The sequence below is a fragment of the Ambystoma mexicanum genome, chromosome 2p (genome assembly GCF_040938575.1).
Source record: "Ambystoma mexicanum isolate Mex_15411 chromosome 2p, UKY_AmexF1_1, whole genome shotgun sequence".
Lineage (NCBI taxonomy): Eukaryota > Metazoa > Chordata > Amphibia > Caudata > Ambystomatidae > Ambystoma > Ambystoma mexicanum.
Genome location: NC_090923.1, coordinates 636,402,929 through 636,418,144, shown reverse-complemented (window position 1 = coordinate 636,418,144; position 15,216 = coordinate 636,402,929). Strand labels below are relative to the sequence as shown.

Sequence of the window (15,216 nt, the reverse complement as noted above, 5' to 3'; positions counted from 1 at the left end):
ATTTCCCCCCCAGATGCGGGTAACGGGGTCTGTCCGGCTTGTGACTGTAGCAATTGTCTAGCGAGATCATCTGTTCACTCCTTGGAAATAATCAGTTCCCTTCTTAGAGCGTTCGTTTCCTGACGGGCTGCATGCACTTCTGCCCTTAGTTCCCCAAGTAACTGGGCTAGTTGGTCGGTATCCGAGGTTTCCATAGCGCCTGGACGGGGGTTTTGTGGTAGGCTTTGCGTTCTGTAACGCTCACCTGATTCCCGTAGAGGCGCCGGTCTTGACTGGGCGTATACCGTATCTTCAAAAGTGATGTGTAACACACGGCTGGCTCTTTGGGCTGGACCTCTGTGCACTGTATGTCTGACTCGAAGGGTAAGATGTCTTAGGTAAGTGAACGCCGTGCTCTCCATCTGCCTCGGGGCAGGGTGCTGTAACCAGTTTCTTCACTGGATAAGGGGAGCAGGCCTCTTGACTTCAGAGGACTGCTGTCCGTCGTTTACTGCACGAACGGTAAGTTTCGAGTAATTCTAATGTCTTTAAAGTCTTTAGTAATGATGTCTCTTATTTTGCAGGGTTCCGGCGATGGTGGATGACGGGCTGAAGTGAGTTGAAGATGGAGCCCGTGTGATGAATAGAAGCGCCTGGAAGCACGTAAGTAAGCGCTTGTTGCCTGCTTCACGATGCGCTCTAACTGTCGTTTTATTTTGCAGGTACAAGTTCGGAGCGGCTGCAGGGTGCCGGAATACCCACTGGGTTAGATGTGGAAAGGAGTATTGGCACGTGAGTATTAAAGTTCCCCAATGTCTTTAAACGCACCTTGTTTTGTCTTTCAGATGTGGGATGCAGCGCTGAAGGCCTCCGGAGCGTGCGAAGAGTTGGTAAGCTTTTGTCTTTCAGATGCCGGAATGCAGTGTGAAGACCTCCGGAGCGCACGAAGAGTAGGTAAGCCTTTGTCTTTCAGATGTCGGAATGCAGCGCGAGGCGTTGGTGACAGCCGATGGACCAGGTAAGTGAAGAGCTGTCACTGAAGACCGTAATGCTAACCTGTTCTTTCTTGTCTTTATAGGTGTTGCTGAAGACTGGATTCAGGATGGTAAGCCTTTTTCCTTAGGCCCAGGATCAGATGCAGAAGACACGATGAGTGTTCTGCTGCAGAGGATGCAGAATAACGCAAAGCAAGATTCATCCATCGGGTGTGGTTTAAATAGCCTCCTGTAGTGCTTAGGTGTCTCCTTCCACAGCCACGCCTAGGTAAGAAAAGAGTTCCTGCTTTCCAGAAGAGTTCCAGTGTTCTGAACCTAGGGAGTGGCTCCTGCCCCACCCAACAGGAAAAGTAGTTCCAAACAGAAGAGGATCAGAGGCTCAACTGGCAGGCAAGTAAGCAGCATGGTCTGCTGCAGGTAAGTCCACCCAAGCATTATGAGCCCGGCGCTTCCAGCGCTGGGACTGGGCATATTTATGAGCCTGGTGCCACTGGCGCCAGGACTGGGTCCAAAAGGTCCCAATTGGGACTGGTTGGCACTCGGAACCTGGGTTATGGATCTGCTTCCAAGGGAGTTGGGAAAACCCTGACCTTTTGGAAGCAGAGATCATGACAGGCCTCAACAGTTTACGGGGAGCATGATGGATAGTGCTCTGGCCTCCTTTGTGGACAACGTTGTGGCGGCCGGCAACTAGGGGGAAAACTCCCCAGTCTGGGGCTCCGCAGGGCGGCAGGAGGCGGCGGGGAGTGCAGGTCTTGCTCTCACCTGGAGGGCTGTAGGCCCTCTCGGGCCCAGCGGCAGCATTGATTTGTCTTGTGCAGGTCTGCTGTTTTAGCCGAATAGATCACTTTCCAGGTCGTTGTGCAGCGCTCTTAGCGGGTTACCCGGTGGCGTGGCTGTGCGCCCCGGATGAGGCGTCCCCTTCCCAGCTACCCCGTGGCTCACTGGCTCGACCACCGTCGCATCCGATGCCCTTTCCAGCGCGGGTGGGCTCCCGACTGCCTTCGCCCGTGCGTGCTCTGGCCTCGATAGGCTGTCGCTGCACTCCCCCATGATTACTCTGCTGACCAAGCTGGGGCAGCTCCACAGGCTCGCCCGCCTGCCTCCGTCTCAGGTGTAGTCTGGGCTGGTTGTATCATAGCCGTGGCGACAGAGGACTTCGGCACTCACGCCCTCCGATGTTCGTGCAGCCGCTGCTCTGGGCCGCTCTGGGGCCACCCTCTACCCCCTCGCCGAGGTCACCTCACAAGTTCACTCAGCTGGGCCGTCAATTCCGTTGTCCGCAGTGGCTTGGCGCCGGGGGCTTCTTGGGGGTTTTATTCACCTTCCCAACCCATTTAGAATGGGAGATTGTGTTGAGAGCACTACTTTTTCAGGATTTTCTGGGGGGTCCAGCACGGCGCTCCTTAGTGAGCTCACTAACGCCTTCTCACCTACTTGAAGGTGTTGAAGTACTTTAAAGTGAATCTTGTCAAAACCTGTCCTGAATCACAAATTACTAAAGCTGTGGTAGTAGTCCAAAGCAATTAAGCTGTGGTGGTATATCTGGTTCTCAGTAGATGCAACATTTCCATAGCCTAAACTAAGTGGAGTACTATAAGGTAAAGGAGACTGTTCTCATGGTAATCCGGAGTAGAAGTGAAGTTGTTGAAGTAGAAGCAGCAGCAGCAGCACTTTGAAGTCATCCAGAAAAATATACCTACTGTGAAACCTAATCCTGTAACTAATGACATACTAACTGTTAACCAAGAACTATGCTTAACTGACAGTGGTAGAAGTTGCATTTCTTGTGAACTGTGTCAGGTTTTCTTGGACTACTAGAAGTGGTGACAAAGCATTATTGCTGGGATTACCATTGGTGCTGTTATGAGGAAGTGGAAATCCATATTTCACCAAGGAGAAAAGATGTGTGTAAAACTCTAGTTTCCCAGTGATGACTGACATCCATTGATGTTCCAGTTGTTCCTTTAATGAGTTTCCAGTACATCTTTTAGGTTTCTTATTTCAAGTTGATCAGAGCTCCAAGCAAACATGCACCGGCATCCTCCCTGGTAGGCTACATCTCACCAACTCTCTCACTCAGAACTCTCAACTATACAACAACATTCTCACCAGCAAGATTCCTTGTTACTCACTCAGCATTCTACTCATTCTGCAAAGACAACATGGAAACTTAAATCACTACAATTTGCTATTGTTGGAACTTTGGTCAACAAAACTTTACTTTGACATTGAAACATCAAGAACTGATTTGAGACTGTCGTACCTACAAGGATTTCCTTATTTCTTTCTTTGGTTGAACACTGGAGCAGAATTTACTTTAAATCCTGGGGAAGGAAACCCACCAACACACCCACGTTAATGAAAGATTATCAAGAAATTGTGAATGTTGTTTATGTTATTTGTATTGCCATTCCCATAGTTCACGGGACCAAAGTTCCCAAACAGTTGAAGCCTTCCGAAATCTCTTGTGCGTGTCACATGGAACTTCACGGCATGAGCGATATTCAGCAAGTGCAAGGCCCTTTCAGCCGGTGACAAAGGCTTCGGGGAAAAAACAGGTAAAACCCAAGGCTCGTTGAGGTGCAATTTCGACTGAACCTTTGGCATGAAAGGGGTGCGGCCGCAGCACCATCCTCGATTCGTGGAAAGTCAGTATGGTTATTGCAGGTTAAGGCCTGGATCTCAGCCACCCACGTGATGGCCACAAGGAAAGCTGTTTTCCACGAGAGGAACTTGAGAGGGGCCTAATGCAAAGTCCTTTGAGGAACTCCTTGACGAGTCGATGAGACCAATGTGAAGACCTTCCTGGTGATCTGGTGAGCTGGTGTAGCGGGAGATAGCCGCCAGATGTACCTTGATAGAGGTGTGTGCCAGTCCATCCTTGGCCAAGGATAGCAAGTATGGAAGAATCTACGGGGCCATGTCCCTCAGTGAGGTAATCTTCTGAGACCGGCACCACGTAGCAAAACACTTTCACTTGTGACCGTAGCACTTCAAAGCAGACGCCCTGGCCTTGGCGAGGACCTCCCTGCAGTCCACAGGCAACTCATATCCTCCAAACTCTAGGGCTGCAGGAGCCAAGCCCGCAGCGCCCTTAAGCCTCCGGGTCAGTGGCTGCGCAATATAAATGTACTAAAGTAAAGTGAAGTTCAGAGATCCTGGGTCGTGATGAAAGATTGCGCCTCCTTCTCTGGTGAGAAGATCCGGAACCACTGGCAGCTTGACCAGAGGCGACGCTGACAGGCTGAGAAGGTCCGGATATCAAATCTGCCTCGGCCACGAAGGGGCAAGGAGTATAATCCTGCATTGGCACTGTCTGAGTGTGTTGATGACTCGTAGCAGGAGAGGCAGATGGCGGAAACGCGTACAGAAGCATCCCTTCCCGCGGGAAGGAGAACACGACCCAAAGGCTCTGCAGTTGGTGAAATCTGCTGGCAAACTTCGGGCATTTGGAATCCGCCGCCATCGCAAACAGATCGATCTGGGGCCTGCCCTACTTGGCAAAGATGCGGTCCACCTGGCGAAGTTCCCACTCGTGGCAGGAGTGCAATTCCCTGCTGAGGGAGTCTGTGATGGTGTTCCTGACCCCCGCTAGGTGAAGAGGAATGAGTAACATTTCTTGTCCGATTAGCTAGCGCCACAAGTCCTGACCTTCCTTGGAGAGCGCAGAGATCGAGTGCCCCCCTGTTTCCGGATGTAGAACATGGTGGTGGTGTTGTACGTGAAGACCCTCACCACCTTGCCCTTCAGAGACGGAAGGAACGACTTGAGGGCCCGCACTCTGCCCGTAGCTCCAGGATGTTGATATGGAGATCATTCTCCTCCGGCAGCCACAGGCCTCTGGTGTGCAGCCGTCTGGTGTAGGCTCCCCAGCCTTCCAGGGAAGTGTCTGTGGTGACAGTCTCCTGGTATGGAGAGTTTTGAAACCCTGTGCCTGGACGATGTTGGAGCAGATGCCCCACCACCCTATCACCTGACGGAACTCCTCATCGAGCGGTATCTTGTCCGCAAGGCTTCCGGACACCTGTGTTCAGCGAGCATCCAGGAACTCCTGAAAAGGTCGCATTTGCAACCTGCAGAGCGGGATGAGGTACATGCAGGATGACATCATGCTGAGCAACGACTTGATGGTCCGCACCATTGTTCCATTCATCGACAACAGCAGCTGGACCGTCCCTTGAATGGCCGCTACCCTCTCCTCCGAGGGTGACGACGGGCAGGACACCGTATTGAGTCTGGCTCCTACGAACAGCACGTTCTGTGATGGGGTTAAGCAGGACTTTGGATAGTTGATGAAGAATCCCAGATCCGCTAGTAGCTGGACGGTCGCCTCCGTGTGTCTGATGGCCAACTCCTGCGAGCGGGCCTGGATGAGCCAGTCGTTGAGGTACGGGTATACGTCTATGCCCCGTAGAGGTAGATGGGCCGCCACCAGTGCAGGCATTTTGTGAACACTCTGGGGGCCGACTTCAATCCGAAAGGCAGAGCATGGAATTGGTAGTGCTGACTCTGCACTACGAAATGCAGAAATAGGCATCCTCCAGGTCCAGCGACATCAAGAAGTCTCATTCCTCCAGTTGGCCGAGCATGTGCTGCAATGTGGCCATCCTGAACTTTTGGGACTTCAAGCATTTGTTGAGACATCGCAGGTCTAGGATGGGCCTCCAGCCCCCTGTCTTCTTTCTGACCAGAACATATCTGGAAAAGTCTCGGAGCCCCGGAGCCATTGGGGAACTAGCTCTATAGCCCCTTTCCCCAGCATGGCCCCTACCTCTTCCAGGAGCTGAGGGATGTGCTGTTCCTGATGGGTAATCGGAGGGATCCACGGACACCTGCGTTGAAACTCCAGGGTGTGCCCCTCAGCAAGAGCGCCCAGCAGCCATCTGTCGGTGGTGATCTTCCACTGGTTGACAAACTTCGTCAGCCGGCCGCCCACTGGGGTGCACATGTGGGGGCCCAACGTCCCGGCCGGTTCAGGCCAGTTTTGGAGCTGGCGTCCTGCCCTGCGGGCGACAGTGACGCTGTCCTCTGCTACTGTAGGCTCAGGAATGGCCTCTGTAGGCTTCCTGCGTCATGTATCTGGAGGGCTGACAGTACGAAATGGAGAAACCTTTGGAAGACCTGCCCGACTTTCCGCTGGAGGAGCGAAAAGAGCACTACTGCTGGAGAGTGCCCAGGGAATGGGCCGTCTCCGTGTCTGCCTTGATGGCCTGGAGGGACTCATCGACGACCTTCCCAAACAAGTTCTCTCTGTCGAAGGGCATGTCCAACACCTTCACCTGGACCTCCTGCCGGAAATTCGTGGCCTTCATCCAGCCTTGTCAACGAAGGCAGACACATTACCCATCAGCCGGAACCCTGTGTTGGCGACGTCCAACGCATTGTAATTGCATGATCAGACGCTACCTCCCCCTCCTGGAAAAGAGCGATTACCTCCATCCTCTTATTGTCAGGGAGGAACTCCAGAATAGGCCCCAGCTTGTACCACAGCTCCCTGTCGTACACGGCTAGGATCGCCTTGATAGTGGACACCACAGTGTAAATCAATTTCCTTCCCATGGCGTCCATCTTCTTTCCCTCGCTATCCAGAGGGACCAAAGACGAAGAGGACGGGTTAGCCGACCGTTTTCTCGCAGCTTCGGATACCACCGAATTCGGCGATGGTTGCAACCTCAGGCACTTGGGTGCGGAGTCCGGCACCCAATACTTCTTCTCCAGCCTATCGCATTTGGCTGGAGCCGTGCAATAGTTCATCATGAGGGCCAGACCCTCTTCCCACACGTTGTCTAGAAGGGGCACCGCCATAAATGTCTTCCTTTTGGCCCGCGCCTCTGGTACAAGAAACCCTCTTTCCTGGTTCTTTGGGCACAAGCTGAAATAGCTCAGAGGCTCTGGCGATCATGGAGTGGAACAACCTCACCTCGTCCGGTGGGGATGCCCTATGTGGTGCATCCAAATGCAGAGACTCGCTGTCCACTGCAACGATATCCTGGTCGTCGTCCGTAGTCATGGCTGTACCCGTCCCCGCATCTGGTTCTTCTGGGAGAGAAGGGGCCCAACGCGGATGTGGATGCTGAAATGGAGGCATCGGATGATGCTTCCTTTTCTTCGTTGGAAGCTGAACCGGGCCCGGTGGCATCCTCTTCTGGATCTCTGACACCAAGGTGTGAAGGGTCAACAGAATGTCCAGAGACATCCCTCGGCTGAGCTGGCGGGATCGGAAAACTAGGCTATGCGCCGTTGTCGCCGTCGCCCTCCTCCTTGTGGACCATGTTTAAGGACGCCTGGTCCTCGTCGTCCGTGGACGAGACCTCTATGGCTTGAGCCACGTCCTGTGAGGGCTGTTTTGGAGCCTCTGCAAACCCTTTGTCCCCCCTGCAGGGCTTGAACCGAGGTCTGAACCGGTTTCCGCCCCCCCCCCCCGGTTTCCTCCCCTTCTGGTGTGCCAGCAGACGTTGCCAAAGTCACTGTGGCATTGTCGCACCTTGGGAGCAGTGATACCTTCTGTGCTGCGGGGGCTACCTTCACAGGGTCAGCTCCCTTAGCGGCCGTGATAACAGTTGTCACCAACTCCATCATCGACTAAGTCTTAGCCTGTGCCAATTGGGCCTGCTTGGGCTTTTCGGCCTTCTCCTCCGTCTGTGGCTTCTCTGACTTTTCTCGCAGTTTAGCCGAGTTAGATGATTTCCTTTTCGAGGTGGAGCTTGATTACAGGCTGGCAATGGAGGCGAGGGTGATGTCGATCGTGCCCTTTCCAGCTTGAGACCAGCTTCCACAGCAAACCCTGTGTACTGGGACTTGCGGCTCTTGGCATTCTCTTGGGCCCCCACAGATAAGGCACCCTCAAAGAACTTAGAAGACCGCTCCTAAGAGCGGCTGGTCCTGAGTGAGGCATGACCCTGCTCGGGGCACGGGCCTTAGCGTTAAGCCACGCCACCTGTCTACTGTGCCTGTCCCTTGTCATCTTCTTGGAGAACCTGAGGCATATCTCGCACTCCACCTCTTTATGGTCTGGGTGCAGGCAGTAGAGGCTTTGCATGTGCTTGTCTTCTACAAAACACACTCCGTAGCCCGCAATTGGGCAGGGCTTGAAAAGGGACCTTCCATCATTCTTCTCCTCCGTCATGGTCGGAGGGTGCGAAGTATGGCCGATGGCCTTCGAGAATCTTCGACAGTCTTCGCTCTTGAGGGGCACTGAAATTCATTGACAACGGATCCCACTGTCGACAGATTGGGAAAAGCACACACAGGCTCTTTTGGAACAAAAATAGAACCTTTTTTCGATTGAAAACACAGAAAAACGTAGAGGTAGCTTGCAGAGCAAACTCGAGGACTCCCAACACTGAAACGTGGGGTGAAGATGGCTTCCAGAGGAGTGGCTTAGGGAGGGCTGTCATTGGATGGGGGCAGTATGATCCAGAGGACAGTGATTGGTTTAAAGGAGAAATACAGTTTGTAAGTGAAAGTGAAACAGTTTTTTCTTTTACGAAGATTCCCAGCCTGTTGACTGGGAATATTCACGAGCATGTGAATCCATGCCAGACCCCATGGGGAAATGGCGTTATATAAAGTCGGACTGCGTTCCGTGACTTTATTTCCGTTATTTAACATGGTAGCAGAAGTGGCATGGCCTCACTGCACAGCAAATTAAACTACACAGAATCCCATAGCTGGTTGTTGCCGTTAAAGTGAACTAGGGCACTAGTGTTGAAACAGCATAGTGACTGGGACTGGGGTTTCAAAAGACTATTAAATGGTAGCACAGGTTTAAACAGAGCATAGTAAATAGGACACAGGTGAGCAACAGTGCAAATTATGAAATGAAATAGTGGTTTAGGGATAGCTTCCAACATTCATGCTGGATGGAAAACTGGTTATGGACTGCCATGGAAGATGAAGTTTGAGTTCTAATGTGTGGGACATAATTCATATCAGACCATGGAGGATTACATTCTTAATGATTGGGAATGATAGGCAGGGAGTGGGGTCTGAGGCAAGAAGTCGAAACTAAGGTTTTGACTGGCAGCCATGGTCGGAAGGTGATCAACATTAGTCAGTTTCTCTGCAAAGTTGTTACTGTGCAAAATTATTTGAATCTCACATACTCTCCTTTCATCTCTGTAGCATTCCCAGATGGGCTGGAGTAGACAATGGATTTGTTGTCATGGAACACAATGTACTGTCGGCAGAATTTCACATTTTCGTTCCGGTCCAGATCCTGCTGTGACCATTCTGAAAAAACATTGAAAAAAAAGTTACTACATCATTACTGGTTAAAAGCATTATCGTTATTTGACATCTGTACATAACAACCTGCTCGGTCAGTATTAAATGTTGACATATCTGTTGTATTTGCCCCAGAAAGCTGGACTGTTGCTACTCATTTCAGAAATGTGTTTGTTGTCACACAGTAGATATCGTTCAACAAAGATGACAGAGACGGATATTGAGTTAACAAAGGGGTTGGCCAAAATAAACTAAACATTGTTTAGAAAAACACTAAGGAAAATGTCTCCCTTGAAAGTAAAGTGTTACAAACAGTTCTGCCAGTATGTCCACACAAGCTGCACATTTTAAAAGGATTACAACACCCTATTTCTGACTCTTACTTGGTACTGTAGGTGAGGCATGGTATCACAAGTATGACACTGACACAATGGGGACAAGTTGCAAAACCTTTATTGAAGTTGTTGGGGCTGGAGAAACTCCTATTTTGCCCAATAACTAAGATGGGAGTAGTCTCGACCATCAAACGATAAACCAAACTGTCCTAGTGGAGTCCGTCAAATCAAAATGGCCTATACTAACAAAACCTAATTCCTGCCCTATCGCTTGTACAAAAGAAGTGTATAAAAGGAGAAATGTATGCAAAGGAAAAATCAGTGTCCAAAACAATAAATGTGGTTGAACCAGCTCTCCTCCCCACGTTAGACCTCACGGAGTAAGGCTGTCCCTGTAGGCAGGATGACACTCTTGCTAGGTTTTCAATAAAATAAGCTGCACAAAATGTGGATTAAGGCCCCCCTGGCCTTCCACGTTAAAGTCCCTTTTCCTGACTTCCAAATAATGTTTCAACAAAATGTTAATGTAAGCCCCCCTCTGTCGGGCTCAGACCTCTCACAACAAAGTTCACATAAGTTCCCCTCTGTCGGGCTCAAACCTTTCACGACAAAGTTCAACAAAAACCTGAAAGGGGGCTCCCTTCCTCAAGCTTATTACACATTGTGTCCCCCCCCCCCGGGCTCTGACCACTTTCAGATGTCGAAGACTTTCGAATGGGTGTGGCTTTCTTTACAGACCACCGCAGGACCACTTCGACTCAAAGTCTGCGGTTTATCACTCTCCCCTTCTCTAGGAGTTAATCTTGCTTACTTCACTTTTGCGCTTCATTCGCTTTATCTCTTCAAACAACGTTCCTTCACTGAGACTTTGCGAGTGGGCTACTCCCTTTCGCCGGACCACTCCATTACTTAGTATCACTGATTTCACAACTGCCCTTACTTCAAAGTTCATTAAAAAGTCTGCCTTTCTTTGCGTCACATCCACACGCGTGCAGCCTTCACTTGCAATATAATGTTGCTACTTCAAATTTGAACAAACATCGGTCTCTCAGGTCGCTTGCCAACTCACCGGCTGTGTGCGTTTCTTTCGTAGTTTTACAATTTCCAATTCACGAGTCAAGGTTAGTACCACAGGCATGTACTCGCCTCCCCACATCTGCTGTTCAACCGGGTGGGTCGCTGGCGTCCTTGAAACACAATGCAGCCATCTGATGTGGGATCTGGCCTTCTCCTTGTGTTTTTCGCTGCCTGTCGGAGGCAACAACTTCCAGTAGAGAACTCTTGGGGTTTTTGACCCGCTGCTCTCGTCCCTTGGTAGTCGCTCTGCTCCAGTAGGTTTGCCTTTGCCCCAGAAGTTCTGATCGTGTTCCATCTTGCTTAGAGTGTGTCTCAAGGTTCTGCCTTTTATTAGAGTAAGGAGAGCTAATTGATATCAGGTGTATGCACTTAGAGTCAAGTGCCTGACTTTGCCTGGCCAGATTAGCAGGACATGTCCAGTACGATGTGTGAAAGTTAACGTTGTTACTCTCAGTAACCCTCTTCCTCGGCCCAGTGTTTGTGAAAAAAGGGCCGGGGGGGAGAGTTGGCACCTCGGAAAATACAAAAAAATAGGATGGGTTAGATAAAACAAAATAGGGGGGAATACCGCATCTCACCATTGGCTGCCTCACCCCCACTTCCCAAAGACCCCTTACCCAGGTGATCCTCCCGCACTGGTTCACCCCCAGGGTCTGGATCAAAAGGCGATGGCCGTGCCCTAGCCACCTGAGAGAGAGATCCCGGGGACTAGTGGGCGAGACACCCTCTGCTTTATCACAGTACTCAGTGGAAAGATTTTGTAAGTAGGGCCATGAGTGGCGGGCCTTCCAAGATGGACATCACAGTTTCTTGCAATAGCCATATATTCCCCCAAACTTCGTCACCCCTTCGGGCCCCTCTCTTAAACACCACGGAAGATACTCCAAATCTCTTACAACTCTCCTAACTTCTTCATGCCTTTGGGCATATTGACCCCTTTGGGCACTTCCCTCATGACCAGGACTGGTTTCTACTCCTCCCCGGTCTCTTTCTTTTCTGGACTTTTCTTTCCCCAGCCACCTGGGTCATCCTTCTCCCAACCAACTGGGTAGCTTCACTCACCACCGTTTGGATCTGCCTTTTCCAAGTCTCCTAGGTTCTCCCTGCTGCCTCCCGTCTGCTTCTTTGCACTCTACCCTAGCCTCTCGTCTCCTGATCTCAGGTCCCAGGTACTCTGCTCCAGTCTCCGGTCTTATGATATGATAGTTTATTTATATAGCACCTATACACAATGTGTTTCAAAGCGCTCGTCACCTTCTTCTCTTCCTCTTGCCAACCAGCACCAAATGAGGTCTTTCTCTGACCTCCACCACCACTATCTAATTGAGCCATAGAGGGTTTTATAGGGCTTTTGACCCTCCCTCCAGCCCCCCTCTGGTGGAATGGGAATCCGATGTGGTTCATTGGAATGCTGAACTTGGAGTTGTAGCTGGAATTCGATGAGTGCGGACCACATCTTCGAGAACTACGTCCATCATATTGGAGTTCTCAATTTCCTTGTGTTCTTTAAGCTGCAGGCTGACTTTTTTTTCTTTTTTAATCTTTTTATTGAATTTTATACATATTACAACAGGAAAATACAAAACAATTCAATTCCCCCTAATCCCTTATCTCTCCCCCACCCCCTCCCATCCCCTAGAAATCCCTGCATCACAACGTTCCTTAAAATGACAAAAAACCCAAATATCCCCCTCCCCCTGTTCCCCTAACCCCACCCAAGCCCCCCCACCCTTCCAACACAACTCATCCGGCTTGAAGATCCAGCAACTTAATGTTAACTGCAAATGTGGCCCATTCCAGAGACACTATTTCTCACATTTTCCTCAACCAGTCCTGCTCCGTCGGAATCACGGGGCTCTTCCACCTCTGGGCAATAAGAGCCATTGCAGCCAATATGAAGATTATTTGAACTTTGCTTTGCCCCACTCTCTTCCCACCCTCCCCAATTCCTGACCTCTTCCCAAAAGAAACACCCGAGGGTCCTGGCCCCCGCCATCCCCCAGGGCCTGGGCCAGAGCCTGCACGACAACCACCCAGAAGGACTGGATAGCCGGACAATCCCACCAAATATGAGCCACTGTCCCCTCTTCGCCGCAGCCCCTCCAACACCTATTCGAAACCCCTGGGTAAATTGCATGCAGGCGGGCCGGCATGTAATCGGCTGACTGTTTTGGGGGTACTTTTGTGTGGTTAAGTTCAGCCCCAGAACCTGTGCTGCCGCCTCCGTGGAAACACAACTCCTCGATTTTCTTAAAGGGGCCAGACAAACTATTGTTATCCCATGACAAAGTTTCCCTTTGGAGACCTCACCATCCATAAACTCGGTCAAGCAGGTGCTTTGTCACATTGTATAATGAAAAAATAGACTCCTGCTACGCTGCACTGAAATTCAGAGGGGCTTGCACATCTGCCTGAGATTTGCCAATAACACCCACTCAGAGATACCTGAAGAGATTAAAGACGGAGTAAACCGTCTGTACAAATATGCTGTAGAAGACCCTGTGGTGACCACTTAAAATCGTGAGGCACGGGAGGACGGTTCACTGGAGGCTTGCACATCTGGCTGTACTGTGCAAATAACTCACAGTCAGTGTAACCTGAAGACTGAGTAAATGGACTATAGAAAAGCCAATGTTCTAAATTGCTTGGAGCTATTTAGCTCTTGCTTCAAGTCTAGGAAAGCTTGAAACTAACAGCTAGCAGGTGCTACTTTTGGATTACCAGCCCAGCTGGAGCCTTGCAGACATGCATTTGTGACATCAAGTTTGAGTACTTGAGAAAGTTAATAAAGACAAATTAGGACACATCTAGTACGCATTTAATCATAATGGATCATACATAATGGGCAAAATGTTAAAGTGTGTATCTCATGTAGATGTTAGATTTGCAGTGCTCCGAGTGCTCCCTTCAGTTTCCCCAGTGGTGCGTACTGGGTGATGCCAGACACCCAGAAGCTGATTTTAGCTCCTCATCGAACCCAATTTTGAGCCCTGCAAAGGCACTATGGAAGACCCTATGACGAACACTTAAAAGCTTTAAGCACTTGAAGGATGGTTCACTGGAGAGATCAAGGAAATATCTATCAACTGGATTATCTATGAAACTCTTCCACATCAAGAGATTCTCACTGAAGACTAAAACTAGGTCACACACCTCGGATGACGAGCAATCTGAGAGGTCAACTGATTCAAAGATTGGGGATAGAGAGCCTGCTTCCAAGGAAATGTATAACCTACTGAAGTCAATGACAAAAGCTGAGCCCTCCATCAAAATGCAAGTATTGGGTTGGCCACCAGGGGGCGCAGAGATGCAGTAGCACTCCTGCGACGCTCCTGAGTCCCTGGGATTTTGAGGGTACCAAGGCCGCTCTGAAGCCCCCCTTCGGAGGCATCAGTGAGTGCACCTCCTGTGCCTTGCCCCCTGCACCCCTGGTGAAATTCTGGGGCAAATTCGGCTGGAGACGCCATAGTTTTGGTGGATGATCGGAGCAGCGGCGTGCAGAACAGCACCGACTTGACGCAGCTCTGTGCTGCTCAGAAATGTTGGCTGTGATCTGCCTTGTCGGAATGAGTGTGCTGGGCGGGCCTCAGGGCGGCAGGGGCCTTGCAACAGTTCCAATATAAAGGTCCCACTATGGCGGATAGCAGTGCGCCTTCTTCCAACACGGCGTAGTCAATACCTGATACGATGTCCACGAAGAGAGACATAGCTGCATTATTGGAGGAAATCAGAACAGACATTGGCCACAGATTGGACAAGCTGGATCCGAGAGTGGACAATGTGGAGGACAGGCTGTAGGGTCTGGAAACCAATTAAACATCAGTTGACATCTTGGAATCGCAGATAGATAAGAGGCTGGCTGATGTGGAAAGACGCGAGGAGGAAAAAAGAGGGAGAGTAGGAATGACATCAGGTTCTTTGGATTCTCAGAGAGAAGGGGAGACGGAGCAAGACATTATATGTGCAGTAAAGTGGTGAAACTGTTGTTCGACTACGACACCACTAATGACCCTATGATCGATCGTGCCCACAGAGCGGGGGGTGCTGGGAGGGGTCCCCGCTCAAACCTAGTCTGCTTTCATGATTATGCAGAAAAAGCTAGGATTCTGGAGAAAAAAACAGGAAGGCTGACTCAGTTTCCTACAACGGAGCGCTGATCAAGATTTATCAGGATCTTTCCACGTTTAAACTGGGAAAGACATTGCTTGTGATCCGCTCTGCCAAAGTGGCTTAGAGGAAAGGGGGTGAGGTACCAGTGGGGTTTTCCCTTCTCGCTGGCCTTTGAATATGAAGGTCAGAACTGTGGGCCTCATTACAAGTATGGCGGCAAGGCAACAATGGTGCCGGTAGCGCTACCAGCACTGTTGCTACTGTACCGCCATACTACGAGTTCCACTGGCGGATGCCTTTGCAGGCACCAGGTCTGACCTGGTGGGCGTACCGGCACCGGCGAGCAGAACAGGACTGTAGCACTGCTACCGTTATTAATGGTACCAGTGCTACCACCTTCCCCATTCCCATTGAGCCCTATGAGGCTCAATGGGAATGGGGAAGAATTTTTTCCGGCGCTCAGAAAAGGGCAATTACCGGGTCCGGCAAGG

General features: G+C 50.5%; 1 protein-coding gene across 2 annotated transcripts in view; it reads right to left on the bottom strand.

Annotated features, from left to right (window-relative positions):
• LOC138566630 (acylamino-acid-releasing enzyme-like) overlaps nucleotides 1-15,216 on the bottom strand; it is a 1,701,869-nt gene that overhangs the window by 1,396,028 nt on the left and 290,625 nt on the right. For both annotated transcript variants that reach the window (XM_069644170.1, XM_069644171.1), the window contains exon 4: nucleotides 9,083-9,209. In XM_069644170.1, coding sequence (XP_069500271.1) covers nucleotides 9,083-9,209 — 127 coding nt within the window. The remainder of the gene's footprint in view (nucleotides 1-9,082; nucleotides 9,210-15,216) is intronic.